The sequence below is a fragment of the Lissotriton vulgaris genome, chromosome 4_1 (genome assembly GCF_964263255.1).
Source record: "Lissotriton vulgaris chromosome 4_1, aLisVul1.2, whole genome shotgun sequence".
NCBI lineage: Eukaryota > Metazoa > Chordata > Amphibia > Caudata > Salamandridae > Lissotriton > Lissotriton vulgaris.
This window is the reverse complement of record NC_141691.1, coordinates 608,740,324-608,763,462: the sequence shown is the minus strand read 5'-3', so window position 1 is coordinate 608,763,462 and position 23,139 is coordinate 608,740,324. Positions and strand designations below refer to the sequence as shown.

Sequence of the window (23,139 nt, the reverse complement as noted above, 5' to 3'; positions counted from 1 at the left end):
ATACGTCAGAAATACTGACGTATCTGTAAGTCCTTCCGACATGATGCGTCATACATTAAATATGACGCATCATTGGTGTCGCAAGGAGTGCGCAGTGAAAAGTGACGCATCGCTGTTTTCACGTAGCGATGCGTCACTTTTCATAAATGAGGCCCCTGGTCTCCCCATAAAATCACAGGAAAGAACAGCATGTGCCAAACTCCTCAAGTAATAACAGGTTGATAGCGATGCCAAAAAGATTCAATGTAAGGGCTCTCAACATGGACTTTATAACCAGTGGCAATTGAAGAGACAAGATCAATCTTATGAAGAGGTGGTATCCAGCAACATATATGAGCATAAGTGCCTTTGCAACCCATAAATAAAACTGCAGAAAAGTAGACACAAATATTCTTCAAACTTATGCAAGGTCGGTGAAGGAGCCAATAACCCCACACCCCAGCAGAACAACTAAAAGAGAACCCTAAAGAGAGTGCATGACAATCCAGTCACTGAGGTAAAACGACACTGTTGCAGTAGCTCAGTTGTAAATAAGCAAATAAAAAGTGCTGGGTCTTTAACTTATAATGAATCCTGAGGAGAAAAATAAACAAGCAGCACGTTTTTTTTCCTTGCATCAAATGGCATTATCCAAAATGTATGAATGAATGAAAGGGTATTTATGAAGCGCTTGATACTCCAAGGAGTGTACTGGCACTCTGCACCTCTACCAATGCACACAGAGAAGGGCTAATCTGTTTGGTCTTGCTTAACCGCATGCGCGCTGGCCGAATTTTGCTCCTGTGCTGAGTTTTTTAAAACCGCACTTTACGTGACGAGCTGGGCTCGTCATCAGCGTGCGAGGAGGCTACGCCATGACGAGCCCAGCTCGTCATCAGCATGGAAGGGGTTAAAAGGCCAAGTTTTTAGTCTCTTCCTGAACTGAGAAATGCCTGTAATGCTCCAAAGCTCAGAGGGCAGTTTATTCCATCCTAACAGCCTAAAAAGGAAAAGGATCTGCCGCCAGCACTAGCACGCCTAATCTTAGGGCTTTGGCTGAACCAAGGCATCTAGAGGGAACATAAAAACTAATGTGTGCCCTAAGGTATTCTGCGCCAGTCTGGTTAAGGGCTCCATGGGCTAAAACAAGGGTCTTGAATAAGCCTCTCTTTTTTTATGGGGAGCAAATACAATGCCCTAAAGTGTGGGGACACGTGAACTCTCAGAGGCAAGCCCAGGAGAGTATGTGCTGCCGCATTTTGGACCACACACAGTTTGTTGATGAGGTAATCATTAAGGCCCAGATACAAGGCACTGCCATAGTCCAGCCTACATGACACTAGTGCCTGTATCACCTATTTCCTTGCTGAGAAGGACAGAAAGTTTAAAGACTTTCTTAACATATGCAGGAATACAAAGCAGGACCCCACCACTTTGTTTACCTACGGTAAAAAAGAAAGGCCATCATCAAATTTGATGCCTAAATTCTTCACAGAATTTGCTTGACTCCCTGGGAAGGGGACTTCGACTGGCCAGAAAGATTGCCATGTTTCCTGGGCCTTTGCTCCCAAAAAATAGCAGCACTGTTTTTTCTGCATTGCATTTTTGCTGTTGGTATGTTAGCCACTGCAAAACTGCTGACAATCAGGTCCTAATCTTTTCTCCAGGAAACCCATAGACGCTATCCCATGAAAACAATAGCTGGGTGTCATCAGCATAAGAGATGACTTTTGCTCCCGAGACCTCCACAAGTAGATCAAGAGGAGTAAGGTAGATGTTGAAAAAAGTAAGGATTAAAGTAGAGCTGCACACAAACATTTTCAAGTACCTTTCAGGATTGTTTCAGTGTGTTTCCGGTAATAAAAACCTCCCCAGGTATCAGGAAACGAGCTTTACAATAATGTCAGAAAGTTTCTAAAATGCTTTTCTTACTTAGCAGATGCATTAAATTGAAATGCAGAAAAGTCATTCTTATCATTTTCCTGCTATACAGAAAAATTAAATATGTGTTAAAGAAAACCTTAAATAGCAACCGAGATAAAGTGAGAGGATGAAAAGTTCACAAATCACCTCAGCACTTCTTCCAAAACATGGCAAACAAGACACACTCATAAGAAAACACTGTAGCTACTCCACAGAAGTATTTCACATTTCTGTAGAATAGATACACTTGTTCACCCTCCAGTAAACCTGCCACCACATGTTTCTTTTAATTGTTAAGTCATAAATCTCCACAGTAGTGCTTGAAAAGCTGACTACACTAAAGTGCATGTGCTTATTAGACAAACACATCCTGTCTTTTCCTACAGTCAGCCAGCAGGCAGGCAGGAAAATAATCTTTTTCCTAAAGGAAACTGCTGCCTCAACTTGCCCTAATACCTTTTCTATTTTGTGCAGTGACAAATTATCTTAAGGCCATTTACTTCCAAAGGTCTTCTCTATCACAGTGGAGCCTCACTAGGCTGCATGTTTCATCTCGGGCATGCACCTTCTCAAGGTCTCAAGCCACGACCCTGAAATGTGTTGATTTAAAGCTTGGATTTTCTATAGGCAGGCTGGCTGTTCCTTCATTGATAAAGTCTTTTACCTTCAGCGAGTAAGCTTTAACACATATTGAGGGTTCAGTTTTTATAGATGGTGTATAATACTAGATGTCCCCGAATTTCTTATTATTGCGTACCATTTGATATCTCACTGACTTTCCTTCTGTTTACATTCACAGAGGTGGGAGCAGAGATTGCAAGAACAATGGAGAACTGCCCACGTGAGAAATCCAAACTCCGGGCGTAGTGGTCGCAGTGGCATGCCAAAAGTGAATGCAAAGAATAACACCCCATCTTCCGGAAACCCCAAAAAAACAAATAGGGGCGGACATGACCAGAAAGACAAAAATTCCAAAAGAGGATGATCAGTGACATTTTCCAGGCAAAAGACATTTGTGCATGATGAGAGTCACAAGCTGGTGTCAGTGGCATGTATGTTATCCCAGACTCATCGGCCTGAAAAACTGCAGTTATCTGCATAGACCTTTTTGCAGCACTTTACTTTAAATGGTTTGCTTTACATTTGCAGCCACTATGAGCCATAGATCTTGGTTGACACTAGTATGTCGTTTGTATAACACATTGATTCAGCTTATCGTGCCCAGTTTCATTGCGGCCAGCAGCATACCTACCAATAAGCAACTGAATATGCTTTATGTGGTGTAAGGAGTGTGCCAAAATGGGAATTTCTATTATAATTAGTATTACATCTGTGTGTATGTGTGTGTATGCGTGTATATTGGCAAGACCATGGTAAAAGCAAATCTTACCATATTTTTATTCTTGTACTTCAGGCTGGCTTCTGTTGTTATAATGTTAACTATATTTAAAATGTAGTGCCCGATCCAAGTTTATGTCAAACTACATAAATTAAATTGACTCTGAACCATTGAATGGTTCCAGATCTTAAAGTTAGGATAGACTGCTAAGTATTTTTGCAAAACTGAATATTGTTTGGTCATTATTAATAACGTTTCAAAAGTATTTGGTATTTACCTGGATTAATTAGCCAAAAACAGTGTAAACACCACTCAAGGTTAAAAGAAGTATTTCATTGTTTAAAGCAACTATGTGGCTTCCCTCACATGTGTCATGTGAGAACACTTGAGAACCAAAAGGAGAACCCTGATTGAAAAAGTCCATCTATTTAATCATCAGGGTGTTTTTTTAGTTTACTAAGTTTTAAATCATTACATAGTCAACCAAAAAGCACTGTACAAAAACAAAGATCTTAAAAGGTTTAAAACTAAGGGTGTTATATAGAGTTGGGTAGACAGGATATTCTCTCAAAAAGTTACGAATATCCTGTCTACTGTATTACAAGTGACTTAGGCTTTAATTAGGCTCTCCTATTTTCAGTTTCCATGTGTTGTAGATTCCAACTGGGGTTTGGCAGTATTTTTCAGTGTTTTAAAAAAATGGGTAATTCAAATGTTTCAGAATGTTGTCCTTTTTGTTCCATAAAATGTCCCATGACAGATGTTTTCCAGTGCTTATGAAGAATTTAGTTTTTTTCTCCTTCCATCTCCCATTCAGTCACATTGTATTTTCCGCCAAACTTCCAGGCTATTCTCAACTCCCTTCTTCTCATCCTTTCCTTAAATGTTCTCTTTCAAGTAAGAATTGTTTTTTTCTTATATCTTGATACCTGTCTCATTTCCCAGCACTGAAACTTCTTTTCCAGCAGTCGAATCCTGACCCATTTCAAGGATGTGCATGGATGGAGATATGGTTTCACCTCATGAAGATTTAATTGCAACAAATAAAAGGTTAACAGTGAAACTGTAAACATGTTACGGTAACTATACATCTGTTGGTGACAGCAGATTGTGCTGTTCTATGAAGCTGAAATGCTAAAGAAACCTAAAAACCTGTAACATGCCTTGGAGCACTTATCTGTGCAGTTCACATTATGATTGGATGTAAATTTACATTGTTGGACCGACCGTTGATTTTTGAGTTACATGCAGCTTAAACTGTTTAGTGCATTTTCAGGCTCCAATTTCCATCTTTCTTGGAAAGAATGAGCACAGCTCAATATGTTTTCATTAAATGCAACCACAATGGTTTGTATGTGTGCTGTTGCCAAGTGTCATGCCTTGTTTCCGCACCATATATTCCAAGTTTCTTTTGACTTAGTCAAAAGGAATGGATGTTGAACTTGGTGATGCTGCGATGGATCATACATTTATTATACATAAGTGTGCAGTCTCAGGAATGGGTCATGTTTTTGCTGAAATTGTGCAACATGAAGTACACTCCGGAAAATACATTGCCGTAGTTGCTGTTCATAGTTCTTATTTGTCCTGTGTACGCCTCATGCACTAACCATTAAGTAATGTATGCAGTGTAGGCAGTGCGGTTTCAGCAAAACCAGCACTTGGTCCTCTTCTGGGCCCGTTCACAGACACTGAAGATGTTTATATGGCCCCTGATATTTTGCAAGATGGTATGTTACTGCTATATTTGCATGCTTTTCAGATCATCATGATGTAAAACTAAAATCTGGATCCAAAGTTATATTTGCCCAGCAATCCTATTAAATGAGCTTTCAGAAAGCAAAGCTCTGTCCCACTCTTAGTGAAGGAGGATAACTTGTTTATGGTGCCACTTGCTTTCTACTGAGACCCAACTCAGAGTTCAGCTGCGATCCTGCTGGCTACTACACAATAACGTGCAGCGACCAGTGAGCTACGTCATATTGTAGTGAGGCATGCTCACCAAATTGGAGCAGATATAGATCCTGCAGTTCGGGCAACCATGTGAATGGTCACAAAGACATATTACATGGCTGGCACAGAAAAGTGTTTTACGGTTGTGGCTGTGCTTCTACTACTTTAACACTGTAACACACAATAGGGAAGCCCAGTCTTCCCTCAGGAAATGGATACGTAATGCAAACAACCTAGAATCTCCTTGAGGAAATGTTTTAGAAAACCTTTCAAACATCCGTTGGATGGTCAAATAGATGGGGTCAAGGGAGTCAATGAAAAACAAAACACAATAATAAAAAATAGTAAATAATAAGAGACATACTTAGTGCTGGGATTCTATTAAACGCATTTTTATATATTAATGTAAGTATACAGTCTATGATAGCGTTAACATATATAAATCAAAATCACTAACAGTTGTTTTCCCACAGAAAAGTAACAAATATTATCAAACAGTTAAATACACTTTCCTTGTAGGGTCACATAGATATTAATTACACAAACACGCATTACAGTATTTCCATGAGTGTTTCTGAGAATAATCCTTGCATTATTGAGAACAACCACTCAACCACATCACAAAAGACTATGTGTAGAGTACATGTGATATTTTGTATCTAATTTGTAATGTTGATGGGGGGGGCAATGTTGACGTTTCAGTCTCCTAGTGGACCAAACCATGAGACCATCTTCAGGACAGAAGAAATTGAATAGGACCCTTATTTGTGCACAAAACACAACAACTATACATTTTATGGACATAAGTTGGGGTGCAGAGTAAAAAAAAAATAGGTGGGCAAGTTATAACCCTATATTAAATGGAAAGACCAGATGCACTTCTTTTAATTAGTTAGTTAACAGGGGTATTAAATTACCATGGTGAAAGTAGCTGAACAATTGGCTAACAGTAGGGTGCAGGAGTCATAGAGTATCCCATGCACAAGACTCCAAATAAGATACCAAGTCTCTCTCAAAGCAAAACAATCTACTCAGCATCTTAACAAAATATTTAAATAATGTTACTGTTGTACTGCTAGGATTTGTTGTCCGATTCCACTAACTTGAATTCCGCACCCAAGAGAATTGTTGAAGTGTTCCATGCTTCTCCATATCGGTGACCCATGTAGCAGAGGAATTTGTGGGTTGATAGTAGACCGCGGAAAGGGGAATGACTTAAAAGAGAAAAGAGAAACATTGGTTATTACTACTCTATTATCTTAGCACTCTACTTGATGTGTATTCCTGCGGGTCTTAGAGGCTATCTAAAAACAAGATTGGTTTTCCTAATATCTTCTACCTACCAGCCGGGTCCGGTGGCTCAGTGGACTAATGCATCCACTGCAGGGGCTTGTGTTTGACCTCATGGTCACAGGTTCCAATACCAGCGGCTCCACTCAACCTTTCATCCAAATGAGGTTGATAAAATGAGCACCATTGAGATGGGTAACGATAAACATCTGTTATTGAGCACCAAGATGCCTAAGGGTGAACGTGCGCTTTACAAATACACGTTATGTTATGTATAGAATCATCTAACACTTGCAAAAAAATATCACTACACTTCAAACCCTCTGAGATATTGGTGGAACATTGACATTCCTGAAACTGAACCATACATAACATCCATGTACATGAGATTACTTGGGTTTTGCCAAAACTACACTCCCTTTACTAATAAGGGGAACTAACAGTGGTTTTGTGAATAAACACTTTCTGCTTCTGGTATGTCAATTCAAAATAACTTTACTCATTCCATGATTGAACCATAAAAGCGTACACACTAATAAAATGCATAAAATAATTTAAAGCAACTGTAGTGACTCCAATACATTTAACATGCACATGAATATATCTTAAACATTATGCATTTATTACATTATCTATACAAATAATAGGAATACAATTAGTCTGAATGATTAAGGCTTGTTTTCACTTTGTTGCCTATTTAGATTCTTTTTTGGTTGTAGTTCTTATATAGCGTAAACTTGGGGAAGTAACGGAGCGCTTTACATGAGCAACCATTACAATTCACATGGAAACATTCATATTTTTCAGGCACAGGTGCTACACAGTAACTTGTGATCTCTGGCACTGCACTAACGCTATCAAATACATAAAGGAGCTGAAGGGAGTAAAAGAACAGGTTGTCCCCCACTCACGGAATCATGTATAACAAAAGACCTATTCTATAGGTGAGTCAACCGTTCAGTGATCCCTCCATGCATCCAAAGTCACTCTACTTTGTATGACAAATCAGCAGTCATATTTGTACCGTCTTTGTCTAGGGGAACCTGAATCACCTAATATTCTATAAAATTAGATGTGTCTGTGGACTCCGTCTCCTGTGGTCTGTACCACCATCTAGTGTGTGTAGCCCAACATAGAAAGAAAAATAGCGAGAAAAATAGTGAGAGAGGTAGGCAGTGCCTCACAGGAGTAACACCATGGGAGTATGCAGACTGGTTCGCGACTACATCCTCTGGTTCTCATCATCAGCAACTGCCAACCCAAATCCAAAAAAGTGATGAGATCAGAAAAAAATAAAAGAGAGCAAAGTGCTAGTTGTGGTATCATGTAATACATGTGCACCAGATGACTTATCTGGGCACGTGGTGATGTCAACCCTATAAGGAGTAGCGGTGTCTGGACTGGGGTACCGCTATCCCTAATCTAAAAACGAGCTAAGCACCCACTGGCTATATAACTTTATTCCGTGCTGTGGGTCTGCTCACTTAAAAACCAACATGTTTCATTGCCAGGGAAAACTTCATTAGGGCAAGGGTCACATTTTCACACTGCACCAATTTTTATCTGTTTTTTATACCGGGTAGTTGCTCTTCACAGGCATACCTGCACCCCCTCTAGTATTGAATGTGTGCTGGTCCACACTCACACTGTCCGTCACTATTACTGCTGTACGTCAGTCGTGACCTGGCGAGTGGCCAGCGTTCGAGCTGAGCAAACGCCGGTCACTCGCCAGGTCTCTGAGGTGATGCCAAGCTAACTCAAAAGTTGTTGACACACCACAGTGTCAAGAACTTAATTCATAAATTGGTCAGCAAGTTTGAAGTGTCTCGGGTGAGGGGGGTTGGGGCCCAGGAATGAGGGGATAGCACCCTGTGTGAGATAGTGCTCTGACCCCACTAAAGCCCAAAAACATCCTGTGTCACACACTCACTGCCTAGTCCCTCCACTTGCACACACAGTTCGTTGCAGCACCAGGCTATTTTGGTTGGTGGCACGGGCAGACGGCATGAAGATAAATAATCTGAGTGCTGCCACAAGCACATTGAAAAAGGCATCAGATCCATGAGAGGTTGGGTCTGACACTCTTGTCTGTTTATTTTTTTTTATGCCATTGTTTCTCTCCATTGAAGCAAGGACACTGAGCATGAGACCACAGCACCCAGGCCTGGCTAAGAATGCTACTCAGCACCGGTCATTAAAAAGAACATTCTGTTAGAAAGTCAGAGAATACCTCACTCCACTGGACACTTGCTCTTTGTGAGGTAAGCGAGCATGGCAATTTGGTATGGCATGATGCCTCGTGGTCCAGGAATACGACTAAAATCTCCTGCAGCAATGCTGGGCATTTTTCAGGGCGGCTCAGCTGTACAGACTGGACTGTGCTCAGGTGGGTTACTGGCTGAAGAACCACTCTGTCTGGTGGCTGTTGCAATCCGTGCGTCCCGCTGAGCTGGCTGCCGGTGGGCGGCGGGTTGGGGCCGGTCAAGGAATGATCATTTTTTTTTAGAACGATTGCCGAGCTGCCTTGCTTTTAGCCCAAAAAAACTTTATTGAACTGCTGCTCTCTCGGCTCGCACCACTAGCGTCAGGAAAGTCCTGCCTATACAAAACTTGTCCTGCTCTCACCATCACTGACTTTCTTGGTATAAGCAATTGGGAGCATGGACTCCTGAGTCAGTCGCAGTATCTCAGGTAATGAACTTGTAAAATTACATTGTTACAGAGCAGCTACAGCTGCCTGCGAGCAGCTAAGCCAGTCCCCAAGCCTATCGAGAGCAGAACCACTCCAGGCTTTCAGTAATGATGCATTAACAATGCTCCAGCTTGACAGCTGAGGAGGCACTATGATGACGAACACCACTCTGCAATGCTTTAGTCTAATGCCTAATGCATGGTACTTGGCAGGACTGCACATAGACTTGTGTTCAAAATAGTTCATTACATTTTATAATAAACAAATAACAATAAAAAAATAGTACTATATAAATACCCAATGAAAATCAAAGAGTATTCACGACACAGAGTACATTTTAACAGGCAAAATGCAATATAATATAATATACCTAAAAAGCAAAAGAGAAGGAGAAAACACATGTAGAAATATATTATTAATAATGATTAAAATAGAGCTACTATGAAATAAAATCTAGATTATTATAATACCAATAAATAACTAGAGAAAGATATGTATTTAAGAAGATAAATATTAGTCAACAGGCTTCCAAAATAGATGATAAGAATTATAATTATGATTTATACCATTCAAAGATAAATGAGCTCCTCTTCTAGTAAAAATAACCCATGACCACCAAACATGAACAGATAATAATGAAACATCTTTCCAACATGTTTTAATAGATTTTACTGTAACAATCCTGTCTGAAGACTGGTACACCTCAGGATTCGAGCGATGCAATAAGGGGTCCACCCCATGATCTCCCCAACTCCTACAATAACTGCATGGAGTATTGAACCAATCAAGTGAGGGAAGGAAAGGATGGGGACAGCAGGGAGTTGAACCTGAAATACAAATAACACAACATGAAATGAACAAAGGACATTCAACACTACTCTCATAATGTCTCACTAGTAACACCAATTACCTTGGGCGATATATCCCACAAACAGGCTCTGTCTTCCTTCAAACAAAACACGGTATTACCTCATACAAGAAACTAGGAAAGAAAAAAAGACACGTCCCCATAAGACCACCAGAAGCACCTTCAACACCAGCAAACCAGTTCTACTGAGGCTTCTACGCACCTGTACTGAGGGATTTATAGGCCGCAGACATAGACCAATAATTGAAGTGCTTTACAATCACAGAGCTCCTTCTCTTAAAAACAAAATGTCCCGTAGGTCCTCAGCCCTGACTATACGAGTTTCCTATGTAGCAGGGATTAAGTTCACGCTGGAGTACTATGTGAATCAATCCAGAGTCCGGGAGCTGCCCCATGAAACATCCAAAGTTATAAATTATATTCTTCCGCTTTGAAAGCCCCCACTATTCTGTGGGTTAAGAAAACGTGAAAGAAAAACCCGGGAATCTTTTTCAGGTACTTAATACTTCAAGTGTCACAAAAAGAAAAAGGAACAGACAATCCAGTATACGGTTCCCAAGGTGTTAACACGAAACACTAGTCTCTGATGAAACCAGTTTCCTGGTAACGGTGAATTACGGCCAGGCGGTCAGAGGTTAGCGGCTCTTGGTCCGAGCGCGTTAACCATGAGTTAAAAAAACAATCGTGCGACTCCTAGCTGAGAGCTATGCTGCGGGAAGTGTACCGAACACTCCGTACTCGGTCGGGTTTCCGGAAACAGGAGCACTCGAATGACTGAAGGTAGGCAACAGCAGAAGGGGGAAGCTGATCAGTGTTCTCCACTTTCCGTCTCCGCTGTGAAGCGATGAAAGCCTTAGTTCTGGGATCCGGTTCGGAAAAGAAACCAATGGAAAAAAGTGAAACCGCGGTCCGCAGATAAGGACGCCTCTGAGTGTCTTCGTGCTGCTTTGGTAGAACACCAGGAGTCGTTGATTCACAGGAAGGAATCCGAAATTACGCAAACCATGACAGCCAATTTGTTTCCTTTTATAGACTCTGCTCCGCCTTCACTCCCTGGGCATTCTGGGAGTTGTAGTTCATGCAGGCGCAACATCTGCCAATCCTTACATTTACAGCTGCTAATAACAGAAAATTAAAATGTTTATCTTCAAAGTCACTTAAATTTTGAGAAAGAACAGATTTGCAAATTAACAATTTGAATAAAAAATTATCATGTATATTAAGTAACAAACGCAATGCAGACCATAAACAATTATATAAAATATAGGAGTTTTTTTGATAAAGCAAAACAGGTAATCATCCAGAAATATTATTAAGCCAAATAATTTTCCATATATCAAGAGATAAAGAGGTTGAAGGTTCGTTATTCCAGAATGTTGAGATCATATTAATGTAAGTACCTTGAGAGATGTTCATCTTTTTATATAATGTAGAAACACCATGAGACAAAGTGGACACAGTTTGAATATAAATTGATAGATCTGATTTAACATTAGAAAGAATATTATGAGGAAATTAATCTAAAATAGAATTACATAAAATTTCATTTTTGAGAAATACAGAAGGAGGTAAAAGAAATGTTGGTTGTAAAACCTCAAAAGATATAAAAGCATTATTATAGTATACGTCTTTGAGGTAAAAAATACCAACTTTAATATATGAATGGCAAAATCTAACATTTCTATTAAGTTTTATGCATGGATTATACCATAATGACATATCTTCAATAATGGGCATGAGTGATTGTAAGATTAAATCATCTAAATCATTTAAAATTAGTTTAGTATATTTTTAAATAACAGATTTATGAAACAATTGAGATTTATTGGACATGGTTAACAAATTAGGTAATGGAAACAGTTATATTACAGTCTTTTCTATAATAAGCCATGTAGGAGGATTATTCAAATGAGAGTGATTAAACCAAAGAGAACCTTTTTTTTCATATAAAAGCTTTGTGATAGTAAAAAAGTCTGGTAAACCAAATCTCCCGTTACATTCAGGCAATTTTGGTTTCTTATAACCAATACGGGGGTGATTTATTGATCCAAAGAAATACAGAAAGGAGTTTATCTACAACTTTATACAACTTTAAACGAAATTGAGTAGGAATCATGGCCAGGGTATATAAAAATGTTGGTGCTATAGCCATTTTTATAGAGTTCATTCTTCCCCACCATGAAAGATAAGGTGAAGACCATTGGTTATTTTATCCTTAACATAACTTAAGATAGAGTCACATTCAGTGATATTGTTGCTTTCATAGATGAAGAAAACAAAATGCCAAGGTATTTACATGTATCTCTTTGCCAAATTCTTTCTTTCATGGGTAACATATCAGGAGTACAGTAAATATTTAAAGGAAATAATTCTGTTTTATTAGTATTTAATTTGTAACCAGAAACCTTGGAATAGGATGAAATAATCTCAAATAAGGGAGGGAATAAGGATAAAGGACGGCTAATAAATAAAAGTACATCAGCTGCATATGCTAATGTTTTAATATTAACCTCCTTAATATTAATTCCAGTAATTTCATTTTCTGATGGAAACAAGCAAATGTTCGATAACAAGAATAAACAAAAGCAGGGAGAGAGGGCATCCTTGTCTTGAACCTCTGAAAAGAGGAAATTGGTTTGAAATGTGACCATTAATAAATAAACAAGCAGTAGGAATCGAATATATATCATACGAATAAATAAATCACCAAAATGAAATGCTATTAAAGTATGAAATAAAAATTGCCAATGAACTTTATCAAAAGCTTTTTCAGCATTTAATGCAAGTACTCCTGATGGTAAAGATAGAGTGGATCCTTGTTCTATAACATGTAGTAAGGTTCTTGTATTATTTGCAGAATATCTGTTCTTCATAAAACCAGTCTGATCTGGATGAATAATAGAATCTAAAACAGAGGTTAACCTAGTGGCAAGTATTTTGGCAAAAAGTTTACAATCTTGGTTTATTAATGTAACTAGGATGGTAATTTGACACAAGTGTAGGGTCTTCGTTAGGTTTGGGTAGTACAACAATTACAGCTTCAGTAAAAGAACCCGTAGTAACCCCTGTAGCACTATAAAAGTTTAAATAAATGAAGAATGAGTTGTAACTGAAATTCTTTATAAAATTCTGCTGGAATGCCATTGGGACCCAGGGATTTCTTTTTTTAAGAGACTTAATGGCTAATAGAATGTCATCTTGAGTAATGGGCTAATCCAATTAAGTTTTATTTAATTGGTAAATCTTGGGTAATCCACACTTAGATAAAAAAAATCAATTAAAGAAGAATCATTAAAGTTAGGTTTATTATGTAGAGTAGCGTAGTAGTTCAGAAATTCATTAACAATATCATTTTGCGAGAAATAAATTTTACCATTAGAGCAATGAATATTATTTATTTGTGTTTTATCTTTTTTAATGCATAAATAGTTGGCTAAAAGACATCCAGATCTATTGGCAATAAAATAAATTTGGCTTTAGAATTTGAAAGTTGAAGGCCAGCACTTCTGCTAAGGATTGTATTAAACTCCTATTGAAGTTTTTGCAATTTCAGTCTATATTAAGTATCATTGGATGTAATAAAAAGTCTCTCATATTTAGCAATTTGTTTATCCAGATCTTTTTGCATTAAAAGTTTCATTTTCATATGCCATGAGAGAAATAGAGGATTCTCGAATATAAGCTTTAAAAGCATCCATCTATTTACCATTGAAGCCTTCTGGGTTGAGAAGAAAGTAATCATGAAGAGCATTTAAGATTATTGGTTTATTTTGTTCAATAAGTACAATACTAGTATGCATTCACCACCTGGATTGTGTTTTAAAATTTGAATAACATTTCAAAACAAAGGAAATTAAGGCATGAGCCGAAATATCAATATTACCAATAGACAGAATTAATTCATTGTCTAGAAATGTATAAATAATCAAGTCTTGAGTAAGAGTTATGTGGATTAGAAAAAAAAATTACTTTTTTTCTGTAGTAAATTGTAATCGCCAAATATATACCAATTTTGTAGTTCTAAGAAAAGTTTTAAAAGCAAAAAATGCTTTAGGCGGTCGAAATTTAGTGAGAGAAAATCTATCTAATAAAGGATCAGATATAATGTTGAAATCCGCTCCAACTATTGGAGGAACGTTACCTAACTTGAGTATTTCAGTAGTTAGATCAGACCAAAATATAGGATCATAAGCAGTTGGACCATATACATTAAATAAAAACATGACTGAATCATGAGCTATAATTTTAGCTATAGCATAGCTACCTTCTGTATCTGAAAATGTACTCAAAATTTTACAATGTAGTCTTTTTGCAAAAAGAATAGCAACACCATTTTTTTTATATCAACCCACTTTTTTTCATATAATCCAAAACTTTGTCATCAATATGTGTTTCCTGTATAAAACAAATATCTGCTTTACAACTTCCTAAGTAATCCAAAATGCTTGTACATTTAACAGGATGACGTAACCCCTTGACATTTAAAGAAATTATTTTAACTTTATGAACATTAGCCATAGTGAAAAAGAGAGAAAGAAAAATTAAGAAAAGCAGAAAAAGTTAAGGAAGAATATAAAAAACAGTAGCTCCAGAACAGAGTCTAAGGAAAGAGTAGGGAAAAGAAAAAACAAACAGACATGAAAAAGATGACAACAATTAAACAATAATAACAGGTGTGAAATGCACACATGCTTTACAAGCATGACCGAAACCGTTGGAGCCCCGTGTGAAAATAAACAGTAAATTTGTCAGAAATACAAGTAACAGTAATATTCAAGTAGCAGAATCTTGTGTATCCATTGAATGCTGTGAATGCTAACCCAGAAATAATCTTAAATCTTCAAGTCATTGGAAGGACTTTGAAAAATGATCTTTCCAAATGCGCATTGTTGAAGGGTCAAAAAGACCATATTTAAATCCACGACTTCTTAACTGAGGGTGAAAGTCAGTGAATTCCTTGGGAGTCTTAACAGTATCTTTAGCAAAGTCTTGGTGAATAAAAATGTTATCACCATTAACCATTACGGAGGGAATTTCTCTTGCTGCTTTCATTATCAAGACTAAATGATGGTGGCATAACACTTTAAAAATCATTTGCCATGGTTTTGTGTGGCGAGGATTACGATTAGATGGAATCCTATGCGCTTTATCAATTTCAAATTTCTCCGGAAATTTGATAGTTAGGAAGGCCAGGAATCAGATTTTCCAAGTATAATCTGCAATTGGAACGTTTAACATCTTCCGGTAAATTAAAAATGCGTAAATTATATTACCTGTTATGATTTTCCATAGCCAGAAGGAGGGTAGACATAGGAGATATTTTCACCGCAAGTAAATGCTTAAATTTTAACTTTATTGTCTTGTATTTTAATTGAATTAATTTAAAAGTTTCATTGACATACTAGCCATGTCTTTGCACAAAGTTTTAATCTCTGACGCAATTGTATCAGTGTTACAACAAAGTGCTTGAATTTTGTCAAAAATGAATGACAAAGAAGGCTCATTCGATTCTACCACTTTAGATTTTATTGGAGGTAGAGAAACCTGTTGTTTCCTCTTATTATGAGGTGTTTGCGCATTTTTAATATCCATTTTCCTTCTATAAAAATTAAAGGGATCATTAGGATGGCGGTCGGAAAATCACCCCGACCGCCATGGTAGCGGAAAACAACTGCTCGCCGGCACCGCGGCAATACCGGCGGACTGTAGGATCAACCGCCCAAGAAACCGACCGCGGCGGTAAGACCGACCGAACAAACACCGGCGTAGACGTCACAAACCCATCCGCAGCGGTCGTATTCACGGCGAAAACACACTAACCTACCGCCAAGACAGTGGAGACACCGCCCGGAAAATTAGGATATCCCCGATGTGGCTGAGGTACGTTCCACTGTTTCCGTCCGCCGGGGTCACAAACAGGGATGAATAGGATATACGGCATAAGGGCTGGAGCAAGGCCACCGCTCCGGATGCTCGGTTAAAAAAATGGTAGCCGGCATGAAACACACCTGACAGAAATACCCCATTTTGACACACCCACATAGCTGAGTGTAAAACCAGCCCCTTCTCTGACCACAATCCTTTGCAATACTCCAGAAGAGAAGGGCATTAACCACATCTGAAATGAGAGGCTAAAGATTACACCACACACACACATCACCACCACCACTACCACACTTGCACCTCTAACACCTTTGCACATCTCTGACTTGGAGTTGATAGGGTGGTGATCTCGAATGAATTAGACAGCAATGATACGAGTTCATGAGTGCATGCGCTGGTAACATGGCAGTCATTGATATCATATTTACTGATATTCTCATTATTATACATACAGTTGTCACATTGTACATCAACATTGGATTCACTGAGATTGACGTCAATATGTGTGTACATCAACATTGTATTTACTGGTATGGACATCACTGTGCATTCATAGGTTACAGCGTACATCAGTATTGCATTTACTGGTATCAACATAATTGAGCGTGCATAAATTACAACCTGCATCGATATTGCATTTATTGGTACTGTCGCTGCAAAGCGTGCATACAACAGGGTGTACATTGCTAACGTATTTACCCAACTAACAGTGGTGTGTCACAGACTACAGTGGAGTGTCAGAGTGGAGTTGAGTGTCATAGATTGAAGAGTTATATAGTGTTGTACAGTGGAGTGTCATTGAGTGGATTGTCATCAAGTGAAGTGTCATCAAGTGGATTGTTGTCGTTTAGAGTGGCGTAGAGTTTCATAGAGTGGAGAAGAGTGTTGTAGAGTGGAGTGAAAGAGTGAAGTAGGGTGGAGTAAAGTGTCATAGAGTGGAGTTATGTGTCATACAGTGGAGTGGCTTGTCGTAGAAAGGAGTGGAGTGGCGTGTCGTCGAGTGTCGTATAGTGTACAAGAAGTGGTATAGAGTGGAGGGGCATAGAGTTGATTAGAGTGCTGTAAAGTGGCATGGAGTGTAGTAGAGTGTTGTATCGTGGAATTGCATAGAGTGGAGTGGCGTAGAGTGGAGTAAACTGTTGTAGAGTAGAGTGGCCTGAACTGGAGAAAAGTGGAGTGGCACAGCATGGAATCAAGTAAAGTGTCATAAATTGGAGAGGCGTGTTATACAATGTTAAGGAGTGGTGTTTTGTGTATTGATGTAAAGTGTTGTAGAGTGGAGTGGCTTTAAGTTTTTTAGAGTGAAGTGGTATATAGTCGAGTGGCATAGAGTACGTAGAGTGGAGTGCTGTACAGTGCAGTAGATTATAGTGGTGTTCAATACAGTAGAGTAAAGGGGGGTTGAGTGGCATAGAGGGAGTTGAGTAGAGTGTAACAGAGTAGCACAGAGTGGCGTAGAGTGTTGTACAGTAGCATAAAGAGAAGTAGATTGTTGTAGAGTGGAGTGTAGTGGCATAGAGTGGAGTAAAGTGTCATTGAGTGGAGCGGTGTGTCTTAGGAGGAGCGGTGTGGCGTGTTATAGAGTGTCAGAAAGTATCATAGAGTGGAGTAGAGTAGAGTGGCATAGAGTGGAGTAGAGTGTTGTAGAGTGGAGTAGCGTAGAGTAGAGTGTGGTACAGTGCAGTGGCATAGAGCGGAGTGGCATAAAGTAGTGGAGTAGAGAGGAGTAATGTGTCATGCAGTAGAGTAGAGAGGTGTAGAAGGGATTGAGTAGAGAGTTGTAGAGTGGCATAGAGTGGAGTAGAGTGTTAAACAGTGACAGACTGGAGTAGAGTATTTTACAACAGAGTGTCATAGAGTGAAGTAGAGTGTGGTAGAGTGAAGGGGCATAAAGTGGAGTAGAGTGGAGTGTCGTACAGTGTCGTATTGCACAGTATTGTATTGTAGAGTATTGTGACTTACAGTGTCATGGCATAGAGTGTCTTTGTGTAGGGTGGAGTGGTATAGAGTGAAGTGGCAAAGAGAGTAATAGCATACAGTGGAGTGAGTGCAGTGGACTGGCATTGAGTCGAGTGGTGCAAAGTGGAGTGCTGTAGAGTTGAACAGCATAGAGTGGAGTGGCATAGGGTGGACTGGCGTAAAGCGGAGTGGAGTGGAGTGGCATTGAGTAGGATACCGTATAGTGTAGTGGCGTAGAGGAGAGTGAGGTGTCATAAAGTAGAGTGGAGTGGCATGTTATAGAGTGTCATGTCAAAGAGTTGCATGTTTTTTTTTTTAACTCTTTATTTAAGACTGTGCGCATCAAGGTGACATTTTCACATAATAATACATACAACTTCCATCAGTCCCGTTTTTATCTTTTCACTCCTCCCAAAAGCTGAAAAGTCAATCATCTGAACTGTCGCATCCGTGTATACCTTCTCCCCCACAACATGTGGGGCTGTCTCAAAGGTTATGTACCATGAATAATAAAGTCCAACATTTTCATATTTGTGTACCGTGCTGGCACTGTGGGTACCGTCTGTATAAGTCTCGCAGCTCCTCTATACACATCAAGAAAAAGAAAACCAGCCCTTATCTCCCTCCCTACCCTCCCCAACAGTCCCACCCCATCCCGCCCTCATCTCCTGGTCGCAGTGATACAGCTATAGTGTAGTGTCCTCTAATTCCTCACTGAGCTATGCAAATCCTAACGTAGGTATACTTATGTCCTGTATGTTACCCTGGGCGCCGGAATAACTTGCCCCACCAACTCTATTCTCTTTGTAAGTGTCATTCCCTATCTCCTTGTGACTGTATAAGGTCCATTGCCTCCAGATCCATCAGCATTATCTCCCAGTCCTGTGCTATGGGATATTTCCTCTGTCCTTTCTCTTCCTCTCTCCTCAGGGCTGACCCTTCCGCTCGGCCCCATTTCACTAGGTCTTTCTGCCACACGGGTGTTTGGGGTGTCCGGGGGGATTTCCATCTCATTGTCAATGCCCTGACCGCTAGTAGGAGCGCCAGATCTAAGAATTTCAATTTAGCCTTCAACTGTTTGGGTCTTTTACGAAACCCCACTAAGCAGTATAGGGCTTCCTACGGGAACGGCATCTGAGTAACTGTCCCCAGTATCTGGCATATCCCTGCCCAGTATCCCCGTAGGCGTACACAGGTCCAGAGCATGTGGAGGAGTCCAGCCTCTTCTTCCCCGCAAAGTGGGCATGTGTGTGGGGAGTTCAGGAACATGTTATGCAGTCTCTTCTGGGTCAAATACGCCCTGTGTAGCACCATTGCTTGTATGAATAGGAATTTAACATTCTGTGACACTCGCCTGGGGTGTTCAATGATAATCTTCCAGGCCTTATCAGTCAGTACTTCGTCTGTGGCCCGGGCCCACATATCTCTGAGAGTGGTGAGTGGGATGGCTGCATGTTCCCTGATCCCTGTATACAACCCTCTTACCAAGTGTCCTCCTGTTCCCATATAGTATAATAAGTGAACTAACTTGTGTTGTGTGGGCTAGAGTCGCTGTGGCACCCAAGTGATCCGGATATAATGGGAAATTGCGGCATGCAGTAAATACAATCTGGGGTGGGGGCACCTGTGATCTGTTGAAAGGACTCATGGTCTAGCAGGGTCCCGTCCCCAAAGAATGCACCCACTTCCTCGATCCCATTCTCTATCCATGGGTGCAGTACCTGCTTTGTGGTCCTGCCTTGCAGTGTCGGAATACCCAGTAGAGGAATATTCGTTGCATATGGCGTAGTCGATGAGGTGTATGCCAGTGCTCTTCTCCAGCATAGCAGGGCTGTGTGGAGAAGCGGGTGACTGTCCGGAGGGATCCTGCTTTTTGGCAACAGCAGTGAGTGTAACTCTCCCCGTGCCAGTCTTTCCGGCGTCAATCTCGTGTAGATTCCTACTGGCTACCCAATAGGAGAGCCATTGGAGTTGACTGGCATAATAATTCCTCTGAAGTCAGGGACACCCAGGCCTCCCGATCTTGTTCCCAGTGGCAGTTTCCGGAGACTGATACGTCTTCGACCGGAGCCCCATATAAGATAAATCAGGATGGTGATGAGCATGTTAAATATCTGTTGGGGAACGATCACGGGCAAATTTATGAAATAATACAGTAGTCGGGGAAGCATGACCATCTTAGAAAGTGCGACTCTCCCCATAACAGACAGTGGCAAGGACGTGCAGAACCCTACATTGCTCTTGAGGCGTGTTATAGCTCGCCTAAGATTGCCATCTAAGGTATCCTCCGGTGTTCTGTATACCTGTATTCCCAGGTACTTAAACGTGGTCTGGGCCACTTGTATGCAATACCTTCCAAAGCTTATGGAGGCGGGGTGTTGCGCGTCCAAAAAATAGAAGCCGTTAGACTTTGCAGGGTTTATTGCCAGACCGGATAACGCTTCGAATCAGTTAAATATTTCATAAAGTACCACGTGATCTGCCTCTAGGTCTTTCAGGTACAGTAAATATCATCTGCGTATATAGATATTACATTTTGTACGCCTCTGATCGGGATGCCCATCTGAGTCCCATGCGCTCGCAGAGCTATAGCCAGAGGCTCAAGGGCAAGTACGAATAGGAGCGGAGAAAGGGGGCAGCCCTGTCTGGTGCCCCTATGCACCGGGTAACTATCCGACACATGTCTACCCGTCTGCGCCCTGGCCATAGGATCCGTGTATAGCAACCTGATCCACCATAGTAGGGGGGCAGGAAAGCCAAACCGTTCTAAGGCAGCAAACATAAACGTCCATGACAGGGAGTCGAACGCCTGTTTTAGGTCCAGAGCTATACAGCCTGCCCAGGGATAGTCTTGTGGCGTAGTTGTCATGAGTGCATGTAGCCGCCTTGCGTTTAAAGATGTACTCCTGCCCGAGAGAAACCCGTATTGGTCTCGATGTACCAGGATGGGAAGGTGAGACTTTATACGTAGGGCTATTATTTTGCTGAGAATCTTATACTCCGTGGAGAGCATAGACAGAGGCCTATAGTTTGCCATATCTTCGGCATCTCTCCCCGGTTTAGGTATCGACGTGACTAGAGCCTGCATCGTCAACGTAGGTAAATGTCCCTCCTCGAACGCAGTCTTATAGATCTTTTCCAGGACCGGGGCCAAGGTAACTGCATATACTGAATAGAATTCCACCGGAAGCCCGCCTAAGCCCGGTCTCTTGTTGCGGTTGAGAGATTTGATGGCCATGCGTATTTCCTGCTGTGTTATTGGCCCCTCCAGTTCTTTTCACACATCGTCAGACAGCGTCGGGAAGGGGAGGTCCTGCAAAAACTCAGACACCCTTTCGGGATCCTCACGACCTAGAGGAGCATAAAGCGTTCTCAGATGGTCATGGAACGCTCTGTTAATCCCAGATTGTGATCGAACCAGGTTATCCTCACTATCAATAATCTGTGTTATTACTGGGGTTTCAGGTTGGTCACGGATCAAGCGGGCCAACAAAGTGCCCGATCTGTCCACCTCGACATGTTCGCGACGTAGGTAGTCCTTGTAATCAATGTTTCCAAGTGTTTCCAGTATTTGTGCGTTTGATATTACCCGCCTGCAACTCCCCCCTTTTCTCCGGATCCACACTTGCCTCCCTCTCAAGTTTTTTAAGACGGTCTTCTACCTTACATAACTTTTCTGTACTTCCTGTCTCGCTCCCACTAGTTGGCCTATGGCTGCTCCCCTCACTACCACTTTCATGGCGTTCCACACTACTAAGTTCGAGGAAGCCGTATCCCAGTTATCCGTAAAATACTTAGCCAGAGTATCTGACAGTGTTGCACGAAAGAGGGCATCCTCCAGGAGGAGGGGGTTAAGCCTCGAGGTGGGCACCGGGGTCAGCACTCTGCCCCACAGAAGGCTGATCGTAAGGGGTCTGTGATCTGAAAAGGTCTTGGCCAGGTACTCTGGGCTGTCCACTGTGTGTATTAGCGGTCGCAAACACTTGAACCGGTCAATTCTAGTTTGTAGGTCATGTATGTTGGAATAGTAGGAATATTCCTTATGGGCAGGGTTCAGTATCTGCCACGCGTCTGCCAGCCCCCAACCTTCCGCCCACGCCGTGAACACTTCAAACAGAACGGGAAGCCCCGGCTATTTGCAGGGGAGGGTTTGATCTATCCAGATCAAGGTCCAGTACCATATTCCAGTCCCCTCCCAGGACCCAGGGTATGTCAGTCCAGTCCGCCAGCGCCATACCCACCACTTGTAAAAACTTATCTTGATCAAAATTTGGGGCATAGATACAGCCCAGCCCTATCAATTCACCAACTAAGGTGCCCTTCACTAGGACATACCTCCCTTGATCGTCCACCTTCTTTTCTATTTCTACAAATGGTGTCCCATTTCTAATCCAGATGGTCGCCCCCAAGAAAATGGCGAATAAGACGTGGAATAGATGGTTCCTGTCCATTTTTTCGTAGTTTCCATGGCCTCTGACGCTATGAGGTGAGACTCTTGAAGGAATGCAATATGGGTATGATGTCTAAGCAAGAAGGAGTGGATCCTATGACATTTCTGTATGGCCCCCAGCCCACGTACATTCCACGTTGTGAAATGATAAGTCCCCGTTATATCAGCCATAAACATCTGTAAGAGGGCGTGAGTGAATCTGTATTGCAATATCGTAATTCCTCATACTCCCTGACCAGGAGACTACATACCCTGAACTCCCCTGCTAGAACAAAACAAACTCGGCGCAACATTACAACCTTGCTGAGCCCAACATGATAACAGAGAACAATAGAGTTCTATCTACCGTGCCTACGCTAATGGGGGTGGCTAGACACCATCTCGGTCATATGATCGGTCGAGCCCGGGTGCCACTGGCTCAACAGTATCTTGCCTCGGGGCTCTAATGTAGGGTCATACAAAAAATCTATGTCTACAGGCCCTACTTCTGTATACAGCTATGAGTCCATCTGGGTCAGACTACCCCACAGTATCACGCTCCCCGCCCTTCCCCCGCCCCGACAAGGGGCAGCAACAATTCCCAACAATCATATAATCAGTTAGAATCACACTTCCCAATTGTCCATCCATGCTCACTAGCAGGGTAAGGGTACTTGGAGCCTCTCACAGTGTATATAACATAAAGGATATCGGTAGATGCAGTTTAGCCAGTCTGCTTTAAGTGGAGTCTTCCTCTTCCTCAGTTGTCCAGCATGTCATCAGCTGCTCTGGGCGTAACAGTGGGGAACAGAACCACACTATGG

General features: G+C 41.1%; 1 protein-coding gene across 1 annotated transcript in view; it reads left to right on the top strand.

The window, feature by feature from the left end:
- The window catches only part of SFRP4 (secreted frizzled related protein 4), a 130,896-nt gene extending 126,290 nt beyond the window's left edge, over nt 1–4,606 (top strand). Inside the window, exon 6 of the mRNA XM_086964841.1 lies at nt 2,702–4,606. Within this exon, the coding sequence (XP_086820967.1) occupies nt 2,702–2,887 (186 nt within the window). The 3' untranslated portion in view covers nt 2,888–4,606. The remainder of the gene's footprint in view (nt 1–2,701) is intronic.
- Nucleotides 4,607–23,139: the final 18,533 nt, after the last annotated feature.